The sequence below is a fragment of the Panonychus citri genome, unplaced genomic scaffold (genome assembly GCF_014898815.1).
Source record: "Panonychus citri isolate SS breed McGregor unplaced genomic scaffold, ASM1489881v1 Contig00095, whole genome shotgun sequence".
In the NCBI taxonomy this organism is placed as follows: Eukaryota; Metazoa; Arthropoda; class Arachnida; order Trombidiformes; family Tetranychidae; genus Panonychus; species Panonychus citri.
In genome coordinates this window covers 714527-738984 of record NW_026515500.1, presented here as the reverse complement: position 1 = coordinate 738984, position 24458 = coordinate 714527, and the positions used below count along the sequence as shown (strand labels likewise).

At 32.9% G+C, this 24458-nt stretch overlaps 5 protein-coding genes across 7 annotated transcripts; 2 read left to right on the top strand and 3 right to left on the bottom strand.

The window, feature by feature from the left end:
• Positions 1-568: 568 nt before the first annotated feature.
• Positions 569-10122, bottom strand: LOC128388053 (putative transcription factor capicua). 2 transcript variants are annotated; one of them, XM_053347400.1, is made up of 10 exons: positions 9976-10122; positions 8423-9026; positions 7729-8259; positions 7417-7633; positions 6060-7340; positions 5267-5970; positions 2503-5113; positions 2219-2311; positions 1098-1223; positions 569-985 (listed from the first exon to the last, which is right to left on the bottom strand). In XM_053347400.1, exons 2-10 carry the CDS (start codon positions 9008-9010, stop codon positions 666-668), a joined length of 6471 nt encoding a protein of 2156 aa, XP_053203375.1. In that variant the 5' UTR covers positions 9011-9026; positions 9976-10122; the 3' UTR covers positions 569-665. The 2 variants fall into 2 exon arrangements, with proteins under 2 accessions (XP_053203375.1, XP_053203376.1); XM_053347401.1 differs by lacking the exon at positions 9976-10122 and adding an exon at positions 9125-9186.
• A 740-nt stretch (positions 10123-10862) lies between these two features.
• On the top strand, positions 10863-15848 carry LOC128387911 (cullin-associated NEDD8-dissociated protein 1-like). Its single transcript, XM_053347197.1, has 7 exons — positions 10863-11014; positions 11184-11294; positions 11462-11631; positions 11775-14742; positions 14820-15063; positions 15137-15283; positions 15390-15848. The coding sequence occupies exons 2-7, from the start codon at positions 11253-11255 to the stop codon at positions 15518-15520; spliced, it is 3702 nt and encodes a 1233-aa protein (XP_053203172.1). The 5' UTR covers positions 10863-11014; positions 11184-11252; the 3' UTR covers positions 15521-15848.
• A 261-nt stretch (positions 15849-16109) lies between these two features.
• Positions 16110-16873, top strand: LOC128387989 (protein FAM136A-like). The gene is made up of 3 exons (XM_053347313.1): positions 16110-16319; positions 16383-16523; positions 16603-16873. Exons 1-3 carry the CDS (start codon positions 16233-16235, stop codon positions 16798-16800), a joined length of 426 nt encoding a protein of 141 aa, XP_053203288.1. The 5' UTR covers positions 16110-16232; the 3' UTR covers positions 16801-16873.
• A 431-nt stretch (positions 16874-17304) lies between these two features.
• On the bottom strand, positions 17305-18593 carry LOC128387987 (uncharacterized protein C19orf47 homolog). Of its 2 annotated transcripts, XM_053347312.1 has the most exons (3): positions 18434-18593; positions 17864-18261; positions 17305-17785 (listed from the first exon to the last, which is right to left on the bottom strand). In XM_053347312.1, exons 1-3 carry the CDS (start codon positions 18441-18443, stop codon positions 17345-17347), a joined length of 849 nt encoding a protein of 282 aa, XP_053203287.1. In that variant the 5' UTR covers positions 18444-18593; the 3' UTR covers positions 17305-17344. The 2 variants fall into 2 exon arrangements, with proteins under 2 accessions (XP_053203287.1, XP_053203286.1); XM_053347311.1 differs by having other exon boundaries at positions 17305-18261.
• A 1279-nt stretch (positions 18594-19872) lies between these two features.
• Positions 19873-20436, bottom strand: LOC128388117 (uncharacterized). Its single transcript, XM_053347476.1, has one exon. It carries the CDS (start codon positions 20434-20436, stop codon positions 19873-19875), a length of 564 nt encoding a protein of 187 aa, XP_053203451.1.
• Positions 20437-24458: the final 4022 nt, after the last annotated feature.

The window sequence follows — 24458 nt, the reverse complement described above, 5'->3', positions numbered from 1 at the left end:
ATTTTGTCTTTCAAATGATTAACAGTTAACACTTATTTGTTTTTTTTTCATTTCTAATCACAATTGTGATTAACTAATTGTTCCAATTGTTTTGACATTTGTAAAAAATGTAAATGTGTGGTCTCTACATTTCTCTGATTGCAATTAGTTAATTGTGAGAAATTAAATCTCGTAACTGTTGTTGTGCAAATCTTTTTATAACGATTAACTGTTTCAATTAACTTTCGATGAAATTTTCTTTTTCTTAATCATGTAATTATCTCATTTCTAATCTTTTAAAGTTAATTGAATTAATTGATTGTCATTATTGTATTTGTGATATCCGAGGATTTGCATGATTAGTTAATATCTTTGATGTAACAATAGGATAAATTTAATCATCTCTTGATAATTAGATGTCGACAAATTAATATATTGTTGCCTTTGTAAGGGTGTGTTTTTTTAGCAGAAATTAATTAATTGCAAAGGAAATGCTTTAATCTCATATTGATGATGATTAGTGATTATTAATTATATGGCAATTCAAGAGATCATCATTATGAAAGAGATTGAATTTGATTAGAAGAAATTATTAATAGGAAATAAATCTTTTTTTTTTAATTCTTTCATTTATGTTCGCGGTTGGTTAATTAATTTAATTGTTCCAGTCGATATGCATTGTTTTCTCATCTTGTATCATGTTGTCCAATATTACGATTCTTTGATGAGTTATCTTCATCAGTAACTGTACTATTATTACAGGTTGATGTATCCATTGGTTGTTGTTGTCCATAAAAATATTGTTGCTTTTCGAGATCTACTTTTTCAACGGAACCAATATTACAATTAGATGAATCACCAGCAATTACAACCTTATTAATACAATTTGTAGTATTCATGCTCGTAGAATCAGTGGTAGTACAATTTATCATTTTACCACCAAGATGAGATGATGAAGAATTACTTGTCTCATTCATCTTTCCATTCTCGTTATGCTCTTTCAAAGCTAAAAGAAAAAGGATAAAACAAAACAAATCAGTTGATTAATAAATCGAGTTGAGGTTTTCTTTGGACAATAAGTGATTAGAATCGTTGATTGTTTCCAATTGACAACTTACCAGAATTCGGGGTCATTGGTGTTGTTGCCATGAGTTTTTGTCTAACCTCTCGTATCTTCAATTGTAAGGTATGTTTATGAGGGAAGACGTTACTGAAACGCTGTTGAAATGATGCGGTTTCTTGAGCTGGTAAATCAATAGATTAGCAGGTTAAAGTGAGAAGAGAAGAGAAAAGAAAATAATTAATTAGTCAACAAGGTTGAGAAAAAAAAAGATACATCAACGTGAGAAAAAGTCACAACATTAACATGAGACACACCAAATGATTGATCATGACTAAAGTTACGATTTGATTGCTACTCGGGTCAAAAAGGTCTTGCAAGTTTCTCTCGTTAATCCATTGTGACTAATCCCCTTTAGAGTTAATCTCTTCGGTCAACTGATTTCAGTAAAATATCAATTTAACTGGAAAATTATCATCATATCATTTTCTACCAATTAATAGTTATGGACAATTTGAAACTTATTGTTTCATCTAATTACAACGGAAAGTTACTGGTCATATGTTTACTTGATCGTTTCGCTTTACACTTATGTTCATTGATATTTGATTTCATTTATTCGTATCTTTGTTTTGGTTATGGATTCAGCATTATTATTATTATTATTATCAACTGAGTTCATCACTTTTCCTGTCATCTAATTAAACTTTACTTAGTGAGAGATTTATTGATTTAATTGATTCACTCATTTCCTGAATATGTGGTGGTATAAGAGACATTGATTTCCATGTTAACTTTAATCAAACATCCAAATCCAATGGAATGTATTTTATTTACTCGTTGGCATTATAAACACCATGTAAAAGAGTAATGATATGATGAATCTCTTTGGATTATCAACTGAAGAAAGTAATATTATCGATAGAGTAATATACCTGTTTGATTTTCAATGACTCATTAAATTGTGACTAGTCTTTCAAAAATGCAAAATCAGTCATTGTGATTGCGTGAAGAATCAAACATTTACAAATGTAAACATTATACATGTATGATTTACTTTAACTACTGTTTTTTTTTGTTGATCATTTGATTGTTGACAAATTTTTTTCTTCGTGATACTGATCATTTATTTACTCTTATATCACATCTTTCATTTAATTATGGATTCTTTATAATTACCTGTAGGCCAAAAGCCGCACTCGTTGAAAAATTGCATTACAAGTTGTCTTCTTTGATCAAGGACTCGTCGGTTAGATGATTTGTCAATGTCACCTGAGAGAGAGAGAGAGAGAGAGAGAGAAAAACAATAACTATCATTAATATCGTTGATTAACAGATGAATGAATATAAAAAAAATGACACAAAATTATGACTGAATTGTAGATTGTTAATTGATAACAAGTGATAAATATCTGATGATGATTACGAGAATCAATTTAATTAATTGAGGTGTAAAATCTTACCTCCAGGAGTTTTAGGTGATTTTGGTGTTAACGGTGTGTTTACATTCTTGTTTTTTGAATAATCAGAATTGTTACCGTTACCAGAATTAGGGTCGTGAGTAACTGATGCAATTGCTTCACCTAAATTGAAATTTGGCCCGAAAAATTTTTCTCCTGAACTCAAAGTGTTATGTTGGACACTAGTGATATTAGTCATTGGATTTTTGGGGATTGTTGAGGAAGAAGAAGATGATGAAGAAGAAGATGATGACGATGATGATGTTAACGAAGAAAATAATCCTGCTGATGAAGATGTAGAAGGTACCGGTGTTGGTATTGATATTGATGCCGTTGTGGTTGCTGTTGGTGTTGCTGCTAATGAGATTGATGATGACAATGATGACGATGATGTCACAATAGTTGTTGGTATAACGGGAATCGTTGGTGTTGTCATACTAACGATATTATTATTTTTACATGATGAGAGAGTTGGTGTTGAAACCAAAGATATTGAGCTTCTTTGTTTCTTTCTATACGATTGAACAAATGCCGTTGGTGAGAATGGTAAAGGTGTACTTGGTGCTGATGTAGCGACACTTTTGTCTTCTGGTTTGAATTCAGGTAATTGAGCAAATTGTTGGTCAAAATTAACTTCGTCCAATACCTTATCCATTGTGTCTTTAGCTTTATCTTTACCATTATTATCTTTATTATCTTGATTATCTTGGTTATCTTTGTTTTCATCTTTATCATCTTCCTTTTTATCATCAATAGAATCACCAATAGTAGTAAATGGATGAGAAACATTATCGAAATTCCTATTGGTCATCTTATCATTGTCTTCATCTTTTTTCTGGTCATCATCATTTTTATTACCATGCGTTTTATAATCTTGATGTTGTTGATTAGTTACTAGAATAAATTGTGGCTCTTGGAATTGTTTGTAGGGGAAATCTTCTTGGTCATTTGTACTTTTTTTAGACACTGATTGCTCTTCATTTTCATTGTTGTCAAGTTTGTTTGTATCATCATTACATTTGGCACTTAAATTAAGATCATTTGTATTGTTGTTGTTGTTGTTGGTTCCCGAAAGTTTCTTGTTTCGGATTTTACCCAATTGAGCAGGAGTTGGAGCTAAAACAAATTTAGGCTCATTTGTTGATGTTGATGTTGATGTTGTGCTTGGTGAGTTTGAGTTTGGACCACTCTCAATGTTTGATGATGATAATATTGCAGAGGGAGGCAGAGGAGGCGATGGACGATGAGGATTATTATGTAAAGATTGGTGTGCATGTGGATGTGGATATTGATGGTGTGGGTGTTGGTTTGTTGAATAACTATTACGTACATTAGCTAAAATATTTTGTTGTTGCTTTGATTGCGAAGTTGAAATCAAATCATGATTAAACTTTTTATGTAATTGCATTACTGGCGGTGGTTGGTGAGGTGATGAACATATTGGACTTGGACTCAGTGAGTAAGGTGTAATTGAGGTTATTGTTGGTAATCGGTTTTGTTTATTAGTATTATTATGACCTGAATGGGCCACAATTACCGGAGACCTTTGGCTAACTTGATAAGATGTTGTTGTTGACGATGATAATGACAATGATGATGGAGATTGTGATGATGATTGTGATGTTACTGATGATGGTGGCAAAAGTGGAGAGGCAGATGAATTGTTATCATTGTTTAGAATAAAATTCGAGACAGTGGAAGAAAAACTTGGTGTGTGAGATATTCCACTTCCACTTCCACTTCCAATTCCAATTCCACCTCCAGTTTCACTTGGTAAAGAGAATCGAGAATGAGAGAAAATCGGAGGTGCTGAATGAATTATCATTTCGTTTGCACTCGTCATTCGACCGCTTAGTTCCAGAGGCGATTGTTGTTCACCTGATGAGTGCAACATAAAGTTATGCTTCTGAGAGATTGATGGTAATGGAGATGTAATTGTTACACCATGAAGACTTAAATCAAGAGACGATGATTGTGTTGGTGTTATCGGTGTAATTGGTGTGGCCGGTGTATTCAACGGAGAAAATATTCTCTTGTTAAATGGAGCTGAAGTTGGAGTGCGAAGATCAACAGGTGAACTAAATCTAACTGAGTGTCGATTACGAATCTCTAATTGATCACAACTTTCAGTTTCCATATAACTTGTGCTTGCGACATCTTCATTGATCAATTTCAGTGAATAAGGTTGAGAATTGTGTCCACTAGAATCATTCACAGCACAATCCATATTCTCTTCATCTGGTCCATCATCAGATTTAGATTTTCTTTTCAATGATTTAACTGATACTTTCTTCTTAGACGAGGCCACATTCGAATAGCCTTTTGAAGTTACAGTTAAAGACGATGAAGATGATGAAGAAGACGAAAGAGTTGAAGAGGTTGTGGTAGCATTGATGTTGGTGTTGGTGTTGGTGGTAATTGTTGTGGTTGTATTTTCCATTGAAGGCGAAAGAGTTTCTCCAGTTTCTAACCCAGAGACTGATCCAGTTCCTCCTTTTGAACACCATTTCCAATTTGGATGTTTCTTGAAATGAGCTTCTTTTACTTTAAATGCAAGATCGTTGTATTTCTCTTTCTCTTCTTTCTGCAAACTGTACCACCATTCGCCAAGAATCTAGAAAGAAAAAAACATTTTCGAATAAGAACGAGGTTGTAAATTTATTCATAAACATCTTTGAAAACATGAATGAAAAGTTAGTCTGACAAAGCGATGAGCTAAATTTAGATGCATTCGTTAACATGGTTTAAAATAGCTGATTCAAATTACCTTGCTAACAGTTCGATTATCGCTGTTTGGATGACGTTGGTGAACTAAAGCTCGATGTCTTTTCGAGAAAATCATAAAAGCATTCATGGGTCGACGAATGTGTTGTTTAGATGATGATTTGTTTTTCTTTCCACTATTATTACTACTATTGTTGTTGTTGTTTTTGTTGTTACTGTTACCATTATTATGCTCATCACCCTCATTATCATTATCATTTTCATCATCATCATTGGGATTTTTATTATTAACAGTATTGCACATCTCTACTTTTTTGCTCAACTCTTTCGATTCATCTTGTAAAGCACTGCAAGATTTTGATCGTCGTCGTGAAGCTGATATTACACTGGAAGAAGATGATTTATCAATTGAATCATCTATTGTTACATTGTCACTATAACTTTCGCTATCCATCATTACATTGCTGTTAATATTAGTACTGTTATTATCATCATTTTTATTCGTTGACAATGAAAATACTTCATCGTCATCTTCTTCTCCTCCTACACCACCACTAACATCTATTTCAATGTCTTCATCTTCGTCTAATTCATTCTCAGAATCAGAGAATTGAGGTGGAGCACTTCGAGGAGGAGAATGTGGTCCATTCGGTGATATATTACGATGAATTGGTAAGGAATTGGTGGAATACCAAGGAAATAAAGGCATTTCTGTATTAGAAGATGATATCGAAGATGGAGATGAACCTATTTAACACATGTGATAATAGAACAAAATTATATTAATTTTCTTTTAATTAATCCAATTAATCTTATTAAAATAAAAAATCACTTACATGAAGCGCTTATATTGTTAGGTAATAGCCAATCTTTAACAAGATGACCATGACTAAGTAATGTCTTATCCTCTCTGTTCAAATTTGTATTGATATTGTTATGAACGAAACTTTTGTTACATGTTATATTAGCACTTGAATCCATGTCAACACATTCAGGTGAACGTTTTCTCATTTCTTCCTCAAAACGATTAATTGAATTAATTGTCATGTTATTTGCACCAACGTGCGAAGGAGATACAAAATGAGTTTTCGGTTGTAAAGTTACAGCTGATGTGGTTGATGATGACACTTGAGATGATGGCTTTAAAGATGGGCTAACAGGTAATGTTGTACTTTGTACAGTATGAGGTGATGATGGTACTAAATTGGGCTGGCCAGAAATATGTTGATTGGGGTGAAGGGGATGAAAATATGAGGTTTCATTATTAGCCATAAGTCTAGCTGCCATTAGACCAGATCTTGTTCCAGCAACTAAGCTCAAATCATTAGGTTTAACAATAACTGTTTGGCTTCCCGCTTTAGGCGATGTACGAAGTGAGATCAACATATTGGCAGCTTCAGTTGTATCAAATGATGATGAGTAACATGATGAAGTAGGTGATGTTGTTGAACATGGAGATGATGATGATAATAATATGGGTACAGTTGAAACAGAGGCAGAGGTGGTGGCGGAGATTGATGGTGCAACAGAAACAGTAACAGCTGAAGCAACAGTTAAATTTACAATTTTTTGAGATTCGTTTGAATGCAAAGTTGTTAAACTATTCTCACCAAATCCTTGATTTGTACGAGGAAAATTATTTTGAAGAGGAGATTTATCAGTTGGAGTGATTGGCGATGGACTTGATATCAATTTTAATCCTTTGATACCATTAGTAACTTTTGATGAAACAGGTGAGTTTACAGAAGTAGCAACAATACTTGGTGTTAATCCAATTGTACATTGAGTCCAACCAATACTAGAACATCCGGGAGAGGGATTAACATTGGCACTAAGATTATTAACGGTTGAAGAAGATGAAGAAGTCGATTTCATGCTTAAATGTCTCGAGCAGAAGCCGCGCCTTTGCGATTCTTTAGTACAATCTTCTTTTGAACATAATCGCCTCCATTGTTTTCCATTGAACTTTTTACGAATTCCACTTGCCGATGATACGATATCACCTTTTCTATATTTATTAAGATAAACGAGTGCAATGTTATGATCGGATGCAGACGCAGTCTCTCCCCCAGATAAGCTCATAGAATTTGTAGTAAGTTCTAGTGGAGAGTTAGGAGCTATAATTATAAACGAGAATTGTCAATTAGCGAAAAAGATAATTATACAGATGATTAAGTTAGACTAGATAATTACCTGAATCCATCAAATGATTAATGAAGCCTCCTGATCGAAGAAGAGGAGTCGTTGGAGTTGTTGGCGCTGAATCTGTGTACTTGACGTTGTCATCATCGTCAAGATCATCACCTGAGTAGCTATGATCAGTTGGAGATTTGACAAATCTTGGAGATGAAGATTGAGATTGATTACATTGTGGCTGGAAATGTCTTTGCTCTATTTGTTGTTGGGCTTGCTACAATAATCAATGAAAATATATACAGATAATTAGTAAGGCATTTAGACAACATTGAGCAATAATGTATGAAGATTTTTTTTTCATGAACGTACCGAGTAAATTATGATATCAGGGCGTTTCATTTTCTCATGACTACTTGATGAAATAACATCTTGAACACAGTTTTCAAATGGTAATGGCGACGTTTTCTTGGCTGGAGTGGGTGGTAATGGAGATGTTACTGTTGATGGACATGATGGTGAAATCGAAGAGGGAAAATTTGATGAAGTTTGGGATATTGTTACAAATGATGATGTGGTTGGATCTGTATTAAAGCAATTGTCAATCTCTTCCCACCAAGGAGGTTTAAGAAGACGTATATTAGCTCGTGATACTTTAATGAATTCACATTCATTGAATTTAACCACATATCTGGCACTGGATAAAGAGTTTGGCTCAGTGGATAAAATATCAGCTACGATTCCTTTACGAAATAGATTCTCTGACTCTGGACACCGGGAGACAACATCAAGACCAATGGTGATTTGATTAGGAGATGGGCAACTATCGTTGATAATACTACTGCAATCAAGTGGGTTGAAGTAGACAAATTTATCTGCAATTGTTTCATCTTTATCATCAAACTGTGAAAATGTAGGCAAAAGAAAAGATTAAATTTTACTTATCTCATTCACAAAGAACATGTTAATTAATAGAAGAGAACACAATTTAGAATACAATCAAATAAAATAAAATAGAATAGAATAAAAAAAATAGAATAAATGAAATGAAAATAATTCTACTTACTTTAACACCAACTTTACATTCTCGTTTTAAATAACAATTGATTTCACCTCGTTGATAATAGTTACCCAAACGAGCGATAACACGATAACCACACCAATCAGTTAGATCTAATGTCAATTCTTTACTACTGTCAATACAATTGTCATCATCAACATCAACATCATCTTCATCATTTTTAAAGCTTCTATTGATAACATGTTCCAATGATGTTTGTTGTTGATGTTTTAAGGCCTCGTGTGTTTCAGTGTTACTACAACTAATATTATCTTTGTCACAATACAAGTTGTTGTTACTCTTGTTGATAACGGTGTTGTTGTTATCATCATCAGCAATATTTGTTGCTACATCATTACAACTCACAATGGTATTTGTAGTAATACAATGACTTGATTCAGCGCTAACTATTTCTCTCGATAAATGATTAACTTCAATTGAAGAGGTTGGTGTAGATATCGGTGTTGACCAAGAAACATTGTTATTGTCCTCTAAGCTCTCAAGTTGAAATTTACGTTTTTTTGGCACTTTTTTGGGTTCAGCTCGTGTTGTGGTGGTATCAAAGTTGTGTTGAAGAACCTCACTTGTGGCCATTCTCAGAGAAAGTTTTCTAAATTAGATCAATGGTTAAAATAAATATTAATTAACATACTGATACATACATTAGATAAGATGAAAGCATTTAAAAAAGAAACAAACAAGTCTCACACTAAGAGAGATAAGGGTAAATATTAATCAGTTATCATCATGGATGTAATAACTATCTGATTACCAACAGTAATAGTAGTATAACGGGTAGAGTTTGAAAGGAAAATGAATTAAATAAAAAACTATCAATTATTATGAAGGCATAAACAATTACTGTTACTATTTTACTCTCATTTCTTTCCCTCCACTCATCATCATCATCAAATTACCATATGATCAATAAAAACATATCAAAAGCCAGAATGAACGAAATGACATACATTCACTCATTTATAAACATGAATGATGAGGAGAAAGAGAAAAAGAAGAGAGAGCGAGAGAGAGAGAGAGACTAAAATAACCAATTAAATGAAAACACATAAAAAAGATGAAAGTGAGAGAAACAAGTAGAATAAAAAAAAAGAAAACATCAGCAACATCGATAATGAAATTGGGAAGAAGAAGAAAAAACCTGAGATATAAAATGAGAAAAAACAGTAGATAGAGAGAGAATTTTAAATAGAAAAGAATATCGTTGGAGAGAAAATAGAATGAAAGATAAATTGTCAGAGAAAAAAGAAACAAATGAAGTGGAGCTTTTTTTCCAGGACAAAAAAAGCATTAACACTATTTTTTTTCTACTATTACTATTACTATCGATACTATTACCAAGCAAACAGGCAGACACACAAATATATGAATGCAGTCAATGGAGTCAACACAACAATATTTTTACTATTTAATGTGTAAGAAGAAGCAGAAAAAAAGGAGAAAGAGAAGAAAGAAAAAAGAAATAGAAAAGGGAAGGTTAGAATTTTTTGTTTAGAATAAATGAATTATTACCTAATAATAGAGGAGAAAATTGTACTCACCATTGATTTTGATGGATCCAAATTCTTTTGGGAAAATCTCCGTTGGCTTTTGGACACTAATTATCATGATTAAGAATTAAAATCAGTCGTTAATCAATGAAAACAATTGGAAACAATTCTATCAACAAGATTAATTTTTTTTTCTTCTTCTCAATAAAAGAGAGAGAAAGAGAAACAATTTTCCTTCTTTTCTCTTTCTCGTTACGCCATCTCATGGAATTTAATGTTACTCTTTTATTTAGTTCGATTTTTTTTATCGTTTTTATTTCACAATTGAAAATAAAATCGAATTCATTTTAATTAGTTCTTGTGATTTGTGGAAAATTGATTTGAACACAATTAGTTATTCTCTGTTTAAAAACTTAGATTGAACTTTTTTTTATTCGAAAGTAAATAAGTTAATCGATCTTCTTTTTATCGTCTTGACTGACGATTTATTCAATTTGTATCGTTATTTAATTGGAAGAAAGTTGATTTAATTTATCAATGGCTGGTCGATTAATCAATACAATTTTCAATCATAACGGTTAATTAGTTTTGAGAAAAGATTTTTTTCTTTGTTTGAATTGTTAATCATTTAAATGGTTTTTCGTTAGTTAAGAAAAGTTATTGACATTTAGTTTGGAATTTTTTTCTCCTTCGTTCATTGGATTATTCATTAATGTTCATCATTATTGTTAATTCTTTCAGAGTTAATAATTATTTGTTTCAAGTTTCGGTGTAAATTGTGAGATAATCATTTCCAACTGATTAATTATTTCGTCGTTTTTTTTGCTACGTGATTCAAGTTGGTTTTTTCGCTAAGAGATGGCACCACTTTAGAGAATTTGAACGAAAGAGGATCCGTTTCACTTTCTTTTTTATCTGTATCTAGATTTTTAGGACTCGATTACCGGTCTTGGATTAGAATCCACCTCATAATGTTAACCATTGTCTCGTTTAATTTTAATTTCTTCAAATTATTAATTTGATTTTCTTTGATTGTTCTCTATTAATTGTCATAATTAACCTTTCAGCTAACCACTCCTATTGAGTGAGAGTAAGTTTCTTTATTCCTTTGATTTAACTGTGAATGATGTTCTATTAATTTTCTGCTCTTTACCGTTGAAGAAAAATAGAGAAACTTGTAGTATCTTTTATCGTGGTGTTTTCATTATATCGTCTGATTAATCTTCTTTTCTATTTTTTTTGTTCTATTCTCTTTGTAGCTTTCATTGTGTCAAGTCATCTACCTGTGAGTTATCATATAAATTGGAATAGTCACTTAATCAACCATCATGGCAACAATACCTTTCCAAATCTCCAATCTTTTGGAGAAGGTAAGTTTTTTTGTTCTCTTGGGTGACATTTTTTTTCTCTCTCTCTCTCTCCCTTTTCTCTTTGCAATATTACCATATTCTCTTTGACCTTGATTATATTTAATTTTTTGTTTCAATTGGTTGATTGTTTTTTTTCTCTTCCTTTCTTATTCTTTCATTTATGTTAGATGACTTCAGCTGACAAAGATTTCCGTTTCATGGCTACGAATGATTTGATGGCTGAGTTACAAAAAGATTCAATCAAATTGGATGATGACAGTGAGCGAAAAATTGTTCGAATGCTGCTTAAACTGTTGGAAGATAAAAATGGTGAAGTTCAAAATTTGGCTGTCAAATGGTAGGTTTTAAAAATGATTCTGAGAAAAAGAAATTTCTACTATTCAGATAAGATTTATCTCTTCCATTAATAACCACATGTAATACATTTATCATCATGCGTATTCATCTTCCTTAATTTTATCCTCTTTTTTACCTTTACAGTTTAGGCCCATTGATAAATAAGGTTAAAGAAACTCAGGTTCAAATAATCGTTGAGACACTTTGTGGTAATATGACTTCTGACAAGGAGCAACTTCGAGATATTTCAAGTATTGGTCTTAAAACGGTTATCTCAGAATTACCTCAATCAAACACCCCAATTGCATCCAGCATTTGTCGAAGAATAACTTCTTCTCTTACAAAGATTATTTTAGCAAGTGATGTTACCGTTCAATTAGAAGTTCTTGACATTTTAGCTGACCTTTTAAATCGTTTTGGTCCAGTTTTGATTTCATTCCATCCTCAAATTGCCGATTCACTTTTACCTCTCCTTGGAAGTCCTCGTCTAGCTGTTCGTAAACGATCAATTCATGCACTTAGCTTCTTGTCAACCAGTTGCAGTCTCATTTTATTTAATAAGATTGTTGAATATTTATTGGATCAAATGGCTCATCATCAACGTACCATGAATGTTTCAAGTTTACGAACATACATTCAATGTATTGCTGCTATAAGTCGTCAAGCAGGTCACCGATTTGGTGAGCATTTAGAAAGAGCGATGCCACTTGTGTTACATTTCTGTGAATCAGAAGATGATGAGCTTAAAGAATTTTGTATTCAAGCATTTGAATCGTTTGTTCGTCGATGTCCCAAAGAGATAACTTCTCATATACCAACAATTACCCAGAATTGTTTACGATACCTTTGCTATGATCCTAATTATAATTATGAAGATGCAGATTCTGAAGAAATGGAAATGGATCAAGATGATGCCGGTGATTCTAATGAAGAATATAGTGATGATGATGATATTAGTTGGAAGATTCGTCGAGCATCAGCTAAATGTCTTCACGCTGTCATCTTGACTCGTCATGATATGATTGTTGATTTTTACAATTTCATTTCTCCATCATTGATTGCTCGTTTTAAGGAAAGAGAGGAAAATGTAAAAGTTGATATTTTCCAAGCTTATATTGCTCTATTGAAACAAACCCGTGGCGGTAATGGTCTTGGTGCTGATCATCAAAATCCAATCCATCTTTTAATGCAACAAGTTGCTTCTCTTGTTAAATCACTTCATCGACAATTACGAGAGAAAAGTATAAAAACTCGTCAAGGTTGTTTCGCTTTACTCTCCGAACTTATCAATGTGTTACCTGGTTGTCTTCGTGATCACACTGAAAGTTTGTTCCCTGGTATTTTATACTCTCTTGGTGACAAAAATTCTAATTCAAATATGAAAATAGATACCCTGGTTTTCTTGAGTAACATGATTCGAACTCATCCTCCTCAAATTTTTCATCCTCATATTCATATTTTATTACCAACTGTTATCACCTGTGTAGCTGATTCTTTCTATAAAATCTCATCTGAAGCATTGGTTGTCCTCACCTTAATGGTACGAGTATTACGACCCTCAGATTTGGCGGATGAATTTCAATTCACACCTTTTATCTCAACAATTTATGAGCACACTTACAATAAATTGAGAACTGCTGATATTGATCAAGAAGTTAAAGAAAGAGCCATCACTTGTATGGGAACAATAATAAGTACTTTTGGTGATTGTATGCAAGAACAATTAACAACCGTATTACCTTTGCTGGTTGATAGATTGAGAAATGAAATTACAAGGTTAACTTGTGTCAAAGCTTTGACGGAAATTGCAAGTTCCAGATTCCATGTTGATTTGGCTCCCCTACTATCAGAAGCGGTGCCCATTTTAGCCTCATTTTTACGAAAAAATCAGCGAACACTGAAACTGCAAACCCTACATCTATTAGATACCTTGGTACGAAATTATGGTGAAAATATTGGAACCGAAGCGATCAACATTGTTCTCAATGAGGTTACCCCATTAATCAATGAAAGTGATCTACACATTTCACAATTAACTCTTTCACTGCTTACATCTTTAACCAAATCATACCAAGCTTTTCTTCCAGTTATTCCTCAACTCATCTTACCTGAAACTCTTGTTCTGGTTAAAAGTCCTCTCCTTCAAGGTACAGCGCTTCAATCGGTTCTCGAATTTTTCCAAGCATTGGTTCGCAGTGGTTTCCCTGGTCTCGATTATTATACACTTGTAAATCAACTAAATTCACCAATTTACATGATGAATCAACAAGGTGAACAATTACATCCTCCATTACACAAACAAGCTTACCATTCGATTGCCAAATGTATCGCTTCAATTTCAATAATTGACCATAAACGTAGCATAAAAGCAGTTCGACATTTTATCCGTGATATCGAGAATAGCGGTCATTCGCCATCGATTCAGATGTTTGCCCTTCTAACGATCGGAGAGATTGGTAAAAATGTTGATCTTTCAACGATCGATGAACTGAAAGCACTTCTTATAAACGCTTTTTCATCTCCAAGTGAAGAAGTCAAATCGGCTGCATCATTTGCTTTGGGTAGTATCAGTGTTGGTAATCTCAATGAGTTTCTACCTTTCTTATTGGATGAGATTGAGAAAAAGCAGAAAGGTCAATATTTGTTACTTCATTCACTGAAAGAAATTATCAGCTGTCAATCAATCAATGATCAAATGATTCAATCATTGTCTCCTTTCTTGGATATCATCTGGGAGCTTCTATTGAAACACTGTGAATGTCCTGAAGAGGGAACTCGTAATGTGGTTGCTGAATGTCTCGGTAAATTGACCTTAATGAATCCCGAAGTGCTTCTTCCTCGACTTGAGATATTTTTACGTCACCCATCACCATGGGCTCGAAGTACTGCTGTGACTGCGATGAAATTCACAATCTCAGATCAAAAACAAGCAATTGATCCTCTTTTACGATCATCAATTGGTAAATTCCTTCTCACTCTCAAGGATTCTGATATGAATGTGCGTCGAGTTGCATTAGTTGCCTTTAATTCAGCGGCTCACAACAAACCTTCATTAATTCGAGATCTTCTCGATGAGGTTTTACCTCAGCTTTATGATGAGACTAAAATTAAGGTAAGTTAATTGAAAAGAAAAGGGTTAAATTGCTCATCCCAAGTTACAATTGTCAATTTTTCTCTCTCCTCTTACAGAAAGAGTTCATTCGAGAAGTTGAAATGGGACCTTTCAAACACACTGTCGACGATGGTTTGGATATTAGAAAGGCCGCTTTCGAGTGCATGTATACTTTGTTAGATTCATGTTTGGATAAAATTGATATTTTCGAGTTTCTTAATCATGTTGAAGATGGATTACGAGATCATTATGACATTAAAATGCTCACTTATCTTATGCTGGTCAGACTTTCAGTCCTCTGCCCATCAGCTGTTGTGAACAGTAAGTTTATTTTACCATCGATTTGAACAATCGTTCAAACGTTTTTTAACCTATTTCTAAATCTATTTTCTAGGATTGGACCGACTCATTGAGCCTTTGAAAGCAACTTGTGAGATTAAAGTTCAACAAAACGCTATAAAACAAGAATTTGAGAAACAAGATGAGCTTAAAAGATCAGCCTTAAGGGCATCTTTGGCTTTAACCACAATCCCAGACGCAGGTAACTTGAAATGATTATCATTTGTGGTGATTTTGGATTATACTTTTTATCGATATTTGTCTTCTAATCTTTTTTTCTTTATCCTTTTTTTTTACTCACTTTGCAGACAAAAATCCTGCTGTTAATGATTTTCTTAATCACATCAAGAATTCAAGAGAACTTTCAAAATTATATGAACAAATTCAAAAAGATTCTACCGCATCAGCTGATAATGTTTCTCCCATGGAAATCTCTTGATAACCTTTCCCTAATTTTCCACCAGTAATCAATCCACTCTCCAATTTTTCTCTTCAATCATTTATCAAACAAATCATTAAATTGTTACAATTAATTATTAGAGAAGAAGACAACACTTAATTTACTAAACAGAGGAACAAACTTTCTTATTATCATTACATGTTGGGTCAATTCTGTAAATTTACACAGCCAAATGTAAATTGTAACTTTCTCAAAATTTGAAAAACAACAAATCCTCAAAAGATAAATGAATGAATAGATATTTAAAGATTACTGTAAACGAAATGATTTTTTTTCTCAATAAATATTTATACCGTTGAAAAAAATATCAATTGTCTCTTAATTCAATCATTAACGCTAATGCTTCAAAAATTAACTTGAGAGATTAGCCCGTAAGTCCCAAGACGGACTCCATCACCATCATCAAAGAAAAGTGACAATTTCGGTCTAATAATGTCCGTGGTCCTTATCTTGCACAACTTAAGTATAATCAATAAAAACTAAGGAATAAAATTAAGGTAACTTTTCCTTGATTCACTAATCAACTCGCCGTTCGATTTTACTCCCAACAGGTGGAGACACTTTTGGATTTCCATGTGTTCCAAATTTATTCACATTTGCCTGATTCTTATTATCTTTGATTAAATTACTAATTGTTTGTCCGGTTAATTGTTATCTATTTTTTCCCTTTTAGGCAAATTAATCTACAATCATGGCAGACACTGCTCAGCAAATGGTTCAAGATGGAATCAAAGATTTGATTGAAAAAGTTGACAAGGATCATCTTCGCAGGATTCAGGTTTGTTTTTCTCGGTCTTTTTGTTATTGTCTTTAACTCTAATTGATTTAATTCTGTTAACAGGGTGATATGCACCGATGTGCAGCTAAATGTTGTGATTCAACTGAGTTGAATTTGAATGAGGTTCACAATTGTATCTCGAAATGTTCAAATGAAGTAACCAAAGCTCAAAATTTTATGTCCAAAGAATTGGCTAATTTTCAGGTAATTGTGAATTGCGAATTGAATTGATTTGCTTTTTCTTCTTTTGATCTTCTAATTTGGATTATTTAATTGGATACAGAATCGATTGGAAAGATGTGCCATGCAATGTCAAGATGATATTCGAGACAAAATAGGACCAAATGCTTCCGAAAGTGATGTTGATAAATTTAGAAACAAATATGAAGATTGTATCGTTAAATGTGCTGATAGTCATGTTAAATTGCTGCCAACAATGTTGAAACGAATGAGGGAAATGATGGCCAGTGGAAATTATTAGAATCACAATTAAGTTAATTGAATCATCTCTCTGTGTGTCTATTTGTATATTCACGCTAAATCTTAGACCAGAATTACACAATTAGTATTTTTTTTCTTCCTTGTTTTGGTAATGACATCGATCATGGATTCACAATTTTGTGGCAAATCTAATCAATGACAATCGACTTGATTTTATTTGTGGTTAAAAATTAACTTTCCAATTCAATTAATTGATTTAAAGAGCTACAGTGAAACTATTAACATAATTGTTACTTCAATTGGTTCAATCTAATGACTTTGAAGAATCAACATTTAACTCGACTCAAAGAACCAACAAATAGACTGAAATGATTAACTGAGTGTTAATCATTTACTTTGCAACTAAAATTGTGCTTTGATCGCAATTTTGTCCCTGTAAAATTGAAGACAATTAGAAAACTTTTTTTGTAGATCGTAATTACTGATGGCAGTAGAATTTATTAATCCTGATAAATGATGAAAGAATAATACATTAGAACAATGGTCATGGAGTCATTTTTCTTTATCTTAAATTAATTAATCGTTTAAAATGACTTAGTACCCAGTCGATCAAAGATACTTTTCTTGAGAGAGATTTTGTTGCGTGATGATTGTTGGGATAACGATTGTTTAGGTTTAATTGTTGAACTGATGATAGGGCGCGTTGAATTACCACTGATCACTTTATTTCCACCAAGACGATCCTTTACACTTTTGGGTTGAGAAAATTTTGAAGGTCTATTGTCATTTAGTCCAGTGATTATCCGTGTTACCTTTGGCTCGATAGATGTTACTTTAAGCTTATTTAGAGATGATGAGGATAAAGAAGATGATAATGTAGATGATGAAGATGACGATGGAGTCTCGTTATCACCTAATCTTGTAAAAACGGAAATTTTCCTTGTCGCTGAGTCTTGATGTGTATTACCTAATCTAATTGATTGGTTGGATTTAATACTAGGAATAGAGTTGAAAGTAACTTTGGCCTGAAAAGGGACATTTGTTTGAGACATTTTTGCATTGACATTTGATATTCTGTTTGCTGAAGCAACTGAATTGATTACCCTTCTAACTTTCATTGATCCTTGATTATCTTCAGAATTGAATGAATTTCGTTTAGATGTTGAAGATCCAGAGGTTGATGAGGAAACACTTGGACCAGAAATGGGCTCTTTATTAATCGAGCAATTATGAACTTTGGGTTTGCTATTGGTTTGTGAAAAATTTGATTTTCCCAATAATTGAAATTGAATCTTCTCATCGTTAACTTCCTTCGCATGCTTGAGTATAGCAATAACATCACCCATTGTTTTGATGCCCATATCATAGAGCATATCTTTAGTTATATCGCCAAGCATGTTTTCCTGTATTCGGTGATCAGTGAAAATAACAGCATATTTAGTAGCAACCGATTGAGGAAGATTAGAATTGAGGAAAAAATCCATCCAAAAATTTGTGCTTCCTAAATATCAATCATGAACATGATTGAAGTGATAAAATGAGAAAACGAAATGCATCATTTTCAAATTAAGATCAAAAAGTGTGACAAAAAATATGCAAAATTGATTCCTATTGTATTATTATACATTGTTGTACATAATCAACATGGAAGATAAATAATCCGACAAACTTACTTGACGCCATTGTTACAACGGGAATTGTCAATAAAGGAAGAAAAACACAAGACAAGAGATGGTGAAACAGCAATTAAATAAAACAAATTAATTGACAATTATGTTAAATTGAATGACAAGATTAATTGACCAAAAATCAAAACAAAAACAATTGAAAAAAAAACCGAACATAAAAATAAACGATCTCTGTAATTAGCTGCCATCTAGCGATAGAAAACTAAACTGAATTTCGAGGCAAAATTAAAATTATGGAGCAAAATTGTTAAGATTCAAGTGAAAATTGATTGACTGATTAACTGTCATCAGCTTTCCTTAGAGAGAGAGAAAGTAGAAACCTAACCGAATCGATTAATAATAAAAAGTTCAAGTTCTGATGAGCATATGCTTTGTGACTAAGCCTTAGATCGACTCATTCTAATCAATTTTGAAAAATTGATTACATTTAAATCTCGAGTTGCAATTAGCAGAGCCAAGAGACTCGATAAATATCTAATAACAATTAGAGTGCAGAAAGTTAAATACAACTGGTCAAAGATGTTCTTCTCGCTTTACAAGAAATTGGTACTGTCGATTCTGTTCAACGATCTTTCATTACTGAGAAAGTCCAACTAGCAAAGGAATATCGGTCTTCTATTTGTATTGCACGACTGAATCTTGCAAATTCACGAACTTATCTAGTTGATTGTTGACACGAAAATCACAACAGAATTCGCAAGGATAACAATCAATGAAGTTGCTCACATTTTGTTTCCTTTTAACTTTTCTACTGAAAACTTGAGTAGTAGAATAAAAGCAGCCCTCTCTGGCCCACTTGCATTTCTGGCCCAACAGGCATTTCTGGCCCAATAGGAATTTCTAACCCACCGAAGTGGGCCAGAAATTCCAATTGGTTCAGAAATGCCTATTGGGCCAGAAATTCAAGTTGGCCAGAGAGGGTTGTTTTTCAATTTAAACCAATTACCACTTTGGTGATAGTAATTGTCACTTGTCACCAAAGTGGTAATTGATTTAAATTGTTTTCTCTCTCTCTCTCAATCAATTAAATTAATTAAAATTAATTTTTCTCTCTCTCACACACACACAACAATCTTTCTCTCTCTCTTTATCTTATCCCTGTCTCTTTCTCTCTCCTTTCTCTCTCCTTTCCTCTTTCTTTTTACTTTCTTTTTCTCTCTCTTTCTCCTCAACCCTTTCAATAAAAAAAACTTTTCTTTAATGACCCCACCCCCACGCGAACCCAAACTTTTTGATCGCGCTTAGAGGCGCTTATATTTATTCGATTGCAACAAATGATATATGTTTCTAAATCAACTTTTCGAGCTCTTTCCAATGGTACAGTTTTTGAGACGATTGCATTTAAGAATAAAAATTTAGAATTTCTTTTTAACATCTTTTGTCTTAGCAAATTGAAAGTTTATTTTTTCAAGGATAAAACCAATCTACTTGCTGAATGCCTTAATGGTAAGCTCTAGCAAAATGGATACAATTATCTCTTTGTCTTTGCGATTAATATATTTATTATGAGCAAATAAAAAATTCGAAACTTTTTTTACTTTTAGCCGTAGATCATCAGACTCTCCAAAAACCAATGTTGCTGGTTGTTCATAATAACCTTTTTTCTTACTATTTGCAGAAGATGGTGTTGATGATGATGGTGGCTGTCGTGGTAAACTTTGTAGAGGTGGATGTGGTGGTCGAGTTGGTGGTGGTCGAGTTGGTGCTGGTAAACTTCCTAGAGGTGGATGTGGTGGTGGTGGTCGAAATGGAGGCACAATGTAGTTATAGTACGGATGGTTTCTGGTCACTTTAAGTGGAACAGCTTTAGTCCGAGGATCAGAAGGTCTTGTCCTATCCTTGGTCAAATTTAGAGGTTTTTCACCACAAGCAAAGCAACAGTTAGTGGGATACACTACTACAGTCCTGGGGACTTTGTCAAAAGGAATCAATGTAGGCATTTTTTTGTCAACAGATTCTAATGGTGGTGGTGAGGATGGTGATGACATTGTAAGGCAATAGAACGAATCAAAATAATGAAGTAAGTCAAATGAACTAAGATCGAAAGTGAAATGACTTAAAACTTTAAAAGGTTATAAATAGTGACCATTTAGCCACGCCCACTTACAATTGACCAATGGTATTTTATCATTGTTTTCATGTAACAATTAGCTTGTTATTGCGCAATCAATTAAGCTAATTGATTACGCTAATTGGTATAACAATTAACTCTTGTTAATTAGAGATAATGATTATATAATAAGTACAGTTGTACTAAATAATCATTATTATTAATTAACGAATATAACTATTAGCTCAATAGATTGGTGCATTGTTATATAATGATGTATAACATAGATTTAAGTGTTAATTAGTGCATCTCAGTGTATATTAGTGTAATCTATGTATGTTCACAGGACAATTAACTACAATTAAGAAATATATTAATGATGATAACACTAATGTAATAGGGTAATGTAGATGATTCCTATGTCAATTAATAACCGTGAGAAATGTACTAATGACAATTATAGTGTATTAATAAGTGTCTTAATTAACTCAACGGTATATTTACATGTACTTTAATTGAATCTTATTATCTAATGATATGATTGGGTAGCTAATTAGGAAGCTCTGCCCATTTTATCTTCCTTCTCAGTATATAAGGAAGAGGTTGCAGAAAATGCTCATCATTCAACAACACTCTTCACTCACTGATCTTTTGAGTAAGTAATCATTTTGAATACTCTCTTAAGGTTATAGTTCATCTACATACACCATCTACATACACCATCTACATACACCATCTACATACACCATCTACATACACCATCTACATACACCATCTACATACACCATCTACATACACCATCTACATACACCATCTACATACACCATCTACATACACCATCTACATACACACCATCTACTATTGCGATATGGATGAAACTGTAAGTGATGTTTCTTATATGCTGACTATTCTCTTTTCATTAATATCAATAACTTTACATACAAAACAGACTAAGATGATACCATTAGAGACTAATTGGGATTTAGATGACCCAAGGTTCTTTCCAACAGCAGTATTCGATTACATCCTTGAAGCTATGGATCTTCCTGTACCAAACTACTCTAATCCAACTCGGAATCAGAAAGCAGCCCTAAGACGAAAGTTACGTAATGCAGATATAAAATCAAGGCCAAATGGAGATATGGGAAAAAACTTTATATACACAAAGCTATCAAGAAAATACTTTTGTTCATCCAATAAACTTATTAAAAAAAGTAAAGAGGTTGCTACAAAACCAATCAATAGTAATGAGGAATTCCATACTAATTATGGTTTATTTTGTAAATTGAGAGAAATCAGCTAAGCAGAGACAAAATGCTATCAAATATGATAAATTGACTGAAATGAAAAATAAATGCAATTTTCAGTTAATCATTATAATTTTGAAATAAAGTTATTGGTATTAATGAATAAGAAAGTCATCTCATCATTCAACTTATATTCTATTATAATTAAACGCGCTTTTTTCACAGATTTATAGATGTGATTATTGTGGAGTAACTAAGGATTCGGTTGAAGATCTCTTCATGCACTCATGTGCTGGTTATGATAAAGAGATCGACATCAACTTGATGAATATCGTCTACCGATTGCATCACCACAGCAAGAGCCATCCTTTATGGATATTGATAATGTGGAAAGACATTTCACGTGTTTATTCTGTGACTTTATGGCCATTGACCAAGAAACACTTAATTCTCATGAATGTCCCAGTGCTCGCGTTGAACAAGTAGATCAACTATTGATGCAAACTTGTGATCATTGCTACTATATTAGTACAGATTTAGAAGAGTTCCTCAGCCATGAATGTGATGGGGTTAAGGACTATGAAAGAGAACTGGGAAGCCATATAATATGTGAGGAATGTGATTTTGTTGCTGATGACCATTCATCACTACTTTTACATGCTTGTCGAGAAAGGAGTATAACACCTTTACCAATATACCATCAGTGTGATTATTGCTCATACAACACAGAATCTACGCAAGATTTTCTAAATCATAACTGTCAAAACTCTTCATTCTTCTGTAAATTTTGTTACTTTGAAACAAACTCTGAAGAAGATTTCATCAATCATGTTTGTTCAAACATCCAAAATGATGATGATGATGATGATGACCATCATACAATTGATCAACCTTGCAGTTCTACCTGTGAAAAGTGTTCTATGGATGTTAGTCACGGTAATGAAGTTAATAGTGAAAAAAGGTCGTTGGATACATCTGCAGATGAAGGTGAAGTATTGAAGAAAGCAAAGCTGGATCAGAAAAAAGCAAAATATCGCTGTCATCATTGTCATCGTGGATTTATGAGAGAAAATGCGTTCAAATCGCACGTTGAATGGTGTGAAGCAAGAATTGAGATAAATCCTGTGCGAGTTCCATATGCAAATCAAAATTTTGATTTGATTGAAAGTGCTTTCAACAAATTTGTCTGTTATCAAAATGCAAATGTTCAACAAGTTGATATTGAACAAGTGAAAATGGATTACAGTGACGAAATAAAATCAATAATTGAAAATATCTCGATGAGCATAAGTGTATTAAATTTTCTATTGTTGTTGATGTAGTCTTCGGCATCCTGTTGATATCGATACTACTCTACGAAGGTGCTTTCATTCAATACTACACTCTGTATTAATGGCTGATGACATTCATATAAAATTGTGAATGCTTTTGAAGAGATAAAAGAGCTTATTGAGCAACACACTGAAAGAGGAAGTGGATGGCATTTATTGTATTTCAAAGATATACGATTGAAAATCGGTAAATATGTGCCTCATCGTGGTGGATGTAATCACTTCAAATTACCAGCTGGCTTGAGCAAGAAAAAATGTCTTCTTAATATTAAAACTAAGAAAGATTGTTTCATTTATTCGGTATTGGCCTATCTTCACCCTCATACCAATAACCCACAAAGATCAAACAAATATGATCAGTTTAAACAAAATTACGATATAAGTGACGTTCTTGGTGAAGTTACTCTCAACCAGGTCAACTCTTTTGAGAAAAAGAATAATCTGTCTATAAATATTTATACTTATAACATTGATGAAAAATGTCTTATCCCATTGAAAATTTCTGAACGTATAAGTAATATTCCAATCTTACTGTTTTTGTATGATAATCATTATTATAAAATAACAAATTTTAATAGATTAGCAAGCTTCAAAAACAAACATGCATCTCATCATTGTTATCGTTGTCTCAACTCATTCAGAGATGATGCGAAATTACAAGAACACTTTGCGTATTGTATAAACATCTCACCTCAACGTATAACCCTTCCAGAAGCAGGAACACCTCATGCAACCCTGAAATATAAATCTTATCATAAGGAAATCCAATTTCCAATCGTTATTTATGCTGATTTCGAAACACTGTCTATAGCTACTAATGATGGGACATCGAAAGATAGAACATTGCCTGTTTGCAGTTATGGCTATGTTGCTATTGATTGGAATGATAAAATAATTGAAAGCAAGTTTTATCGTGGTGAAAATGCTGGTGTAAAGTTCCTGCAAAGTATTATTCCCCTACAGGAAAAATTCAAAGATTTAATTAAAAGAATCAGCAAACCCTTAAAAATGACTACAGTTGATACATTTTCTTTTGAAATTGAAACTTATTGCCATATCTGTCACAAACCGATGGGTAGTGACAGAGTTCGTGATCATGATCACCTGACTGGAAAATATAGAGGAGCCGCTCATAGTAAATGCAATTTGGCTTATAGCTTACCATCAAAAATTCCTGTAATCTTTCACAATTTAAAAAATTTTGATGGCCACATTATTTTTCAAGCTTTGGATGCAGAGATGGCTAAAGATCTGAAAATTATACCACATACAATTGAAAAATACATTTCATTTTCTTTCCAAGATTTTATTTTTCTTGACAGTTTTTCTTTCCTTCCCTCTAGCCTCGAATCATTGGCAGATAATCTGATTAAAGAAACAAA

Coding starts and splice junctions, on each gene's coding strand:
- LOC128388053 (XM_053347400.1), bottom strand. CDS start 9,010: ATGGCCACAAGTGAGGTTCTTCAACACAACTTTGATACCACCACAACA. Junction 7,341..7,416: donor TAATCATTTGATGGATTCAG/GTAATTATCTAG, acceptor TTATAATTATAG/CTCCTAACTCTCCACTAGAA. Junction 986..1,097: donor ACCAATGACCCCGAATTCTG/GTAAGTTGTCAA, acceptor TTTTTCTTTTAG/CTTTGAAAGAGCATAACGAG.
- LOC128387911 (XM_053347197.1), top strand. CDS start 11,253: ATGGCAACAATACCTTTCCAAATCTCCAATCTTTTGGAGAAG. Junction 11,632..11,774: donor CAAAATTTGGCTGTCAAATG/GTAGGTTTTAAA, acceptor TTACCTTTACAG/TTTAGGCCCATTGATAAATA. Junction 15,064..15,136: donor CCCATCAGCTGTTGTGAACA/GTAAGTTTATTT, acceptor TCTATTTTCTAG/GATTGGACCGACTCATTGAG.
- LOC128387989 (XM_053347313.1), top strand. CDS start 16,233: ATGGCAGACACTGCTCAGCAAATGGTTCAAGATGGAATCAAAGATTTG. Junction 16,320..16,382: donor ATCATCTTCGCAGGATTCAG/GTTTGTTTTTCT, acceptor TTCTGTTAACAG/GGTGATATGCACCGATGTGC. Junction 16,524..16,602: donor AAGAATTGGCTAATTTTCAG/GTAATTGTGAAT, acceptor AATTGGATACAG/AATCGATTGGAAAGATGTGC.
- LOC128388117 (XM_053347476.1), bottom strand. CDS start 20,436: ATGTCATCACCATCCTCACCACCACCATTAGAATCTGTTGACAAAAAA.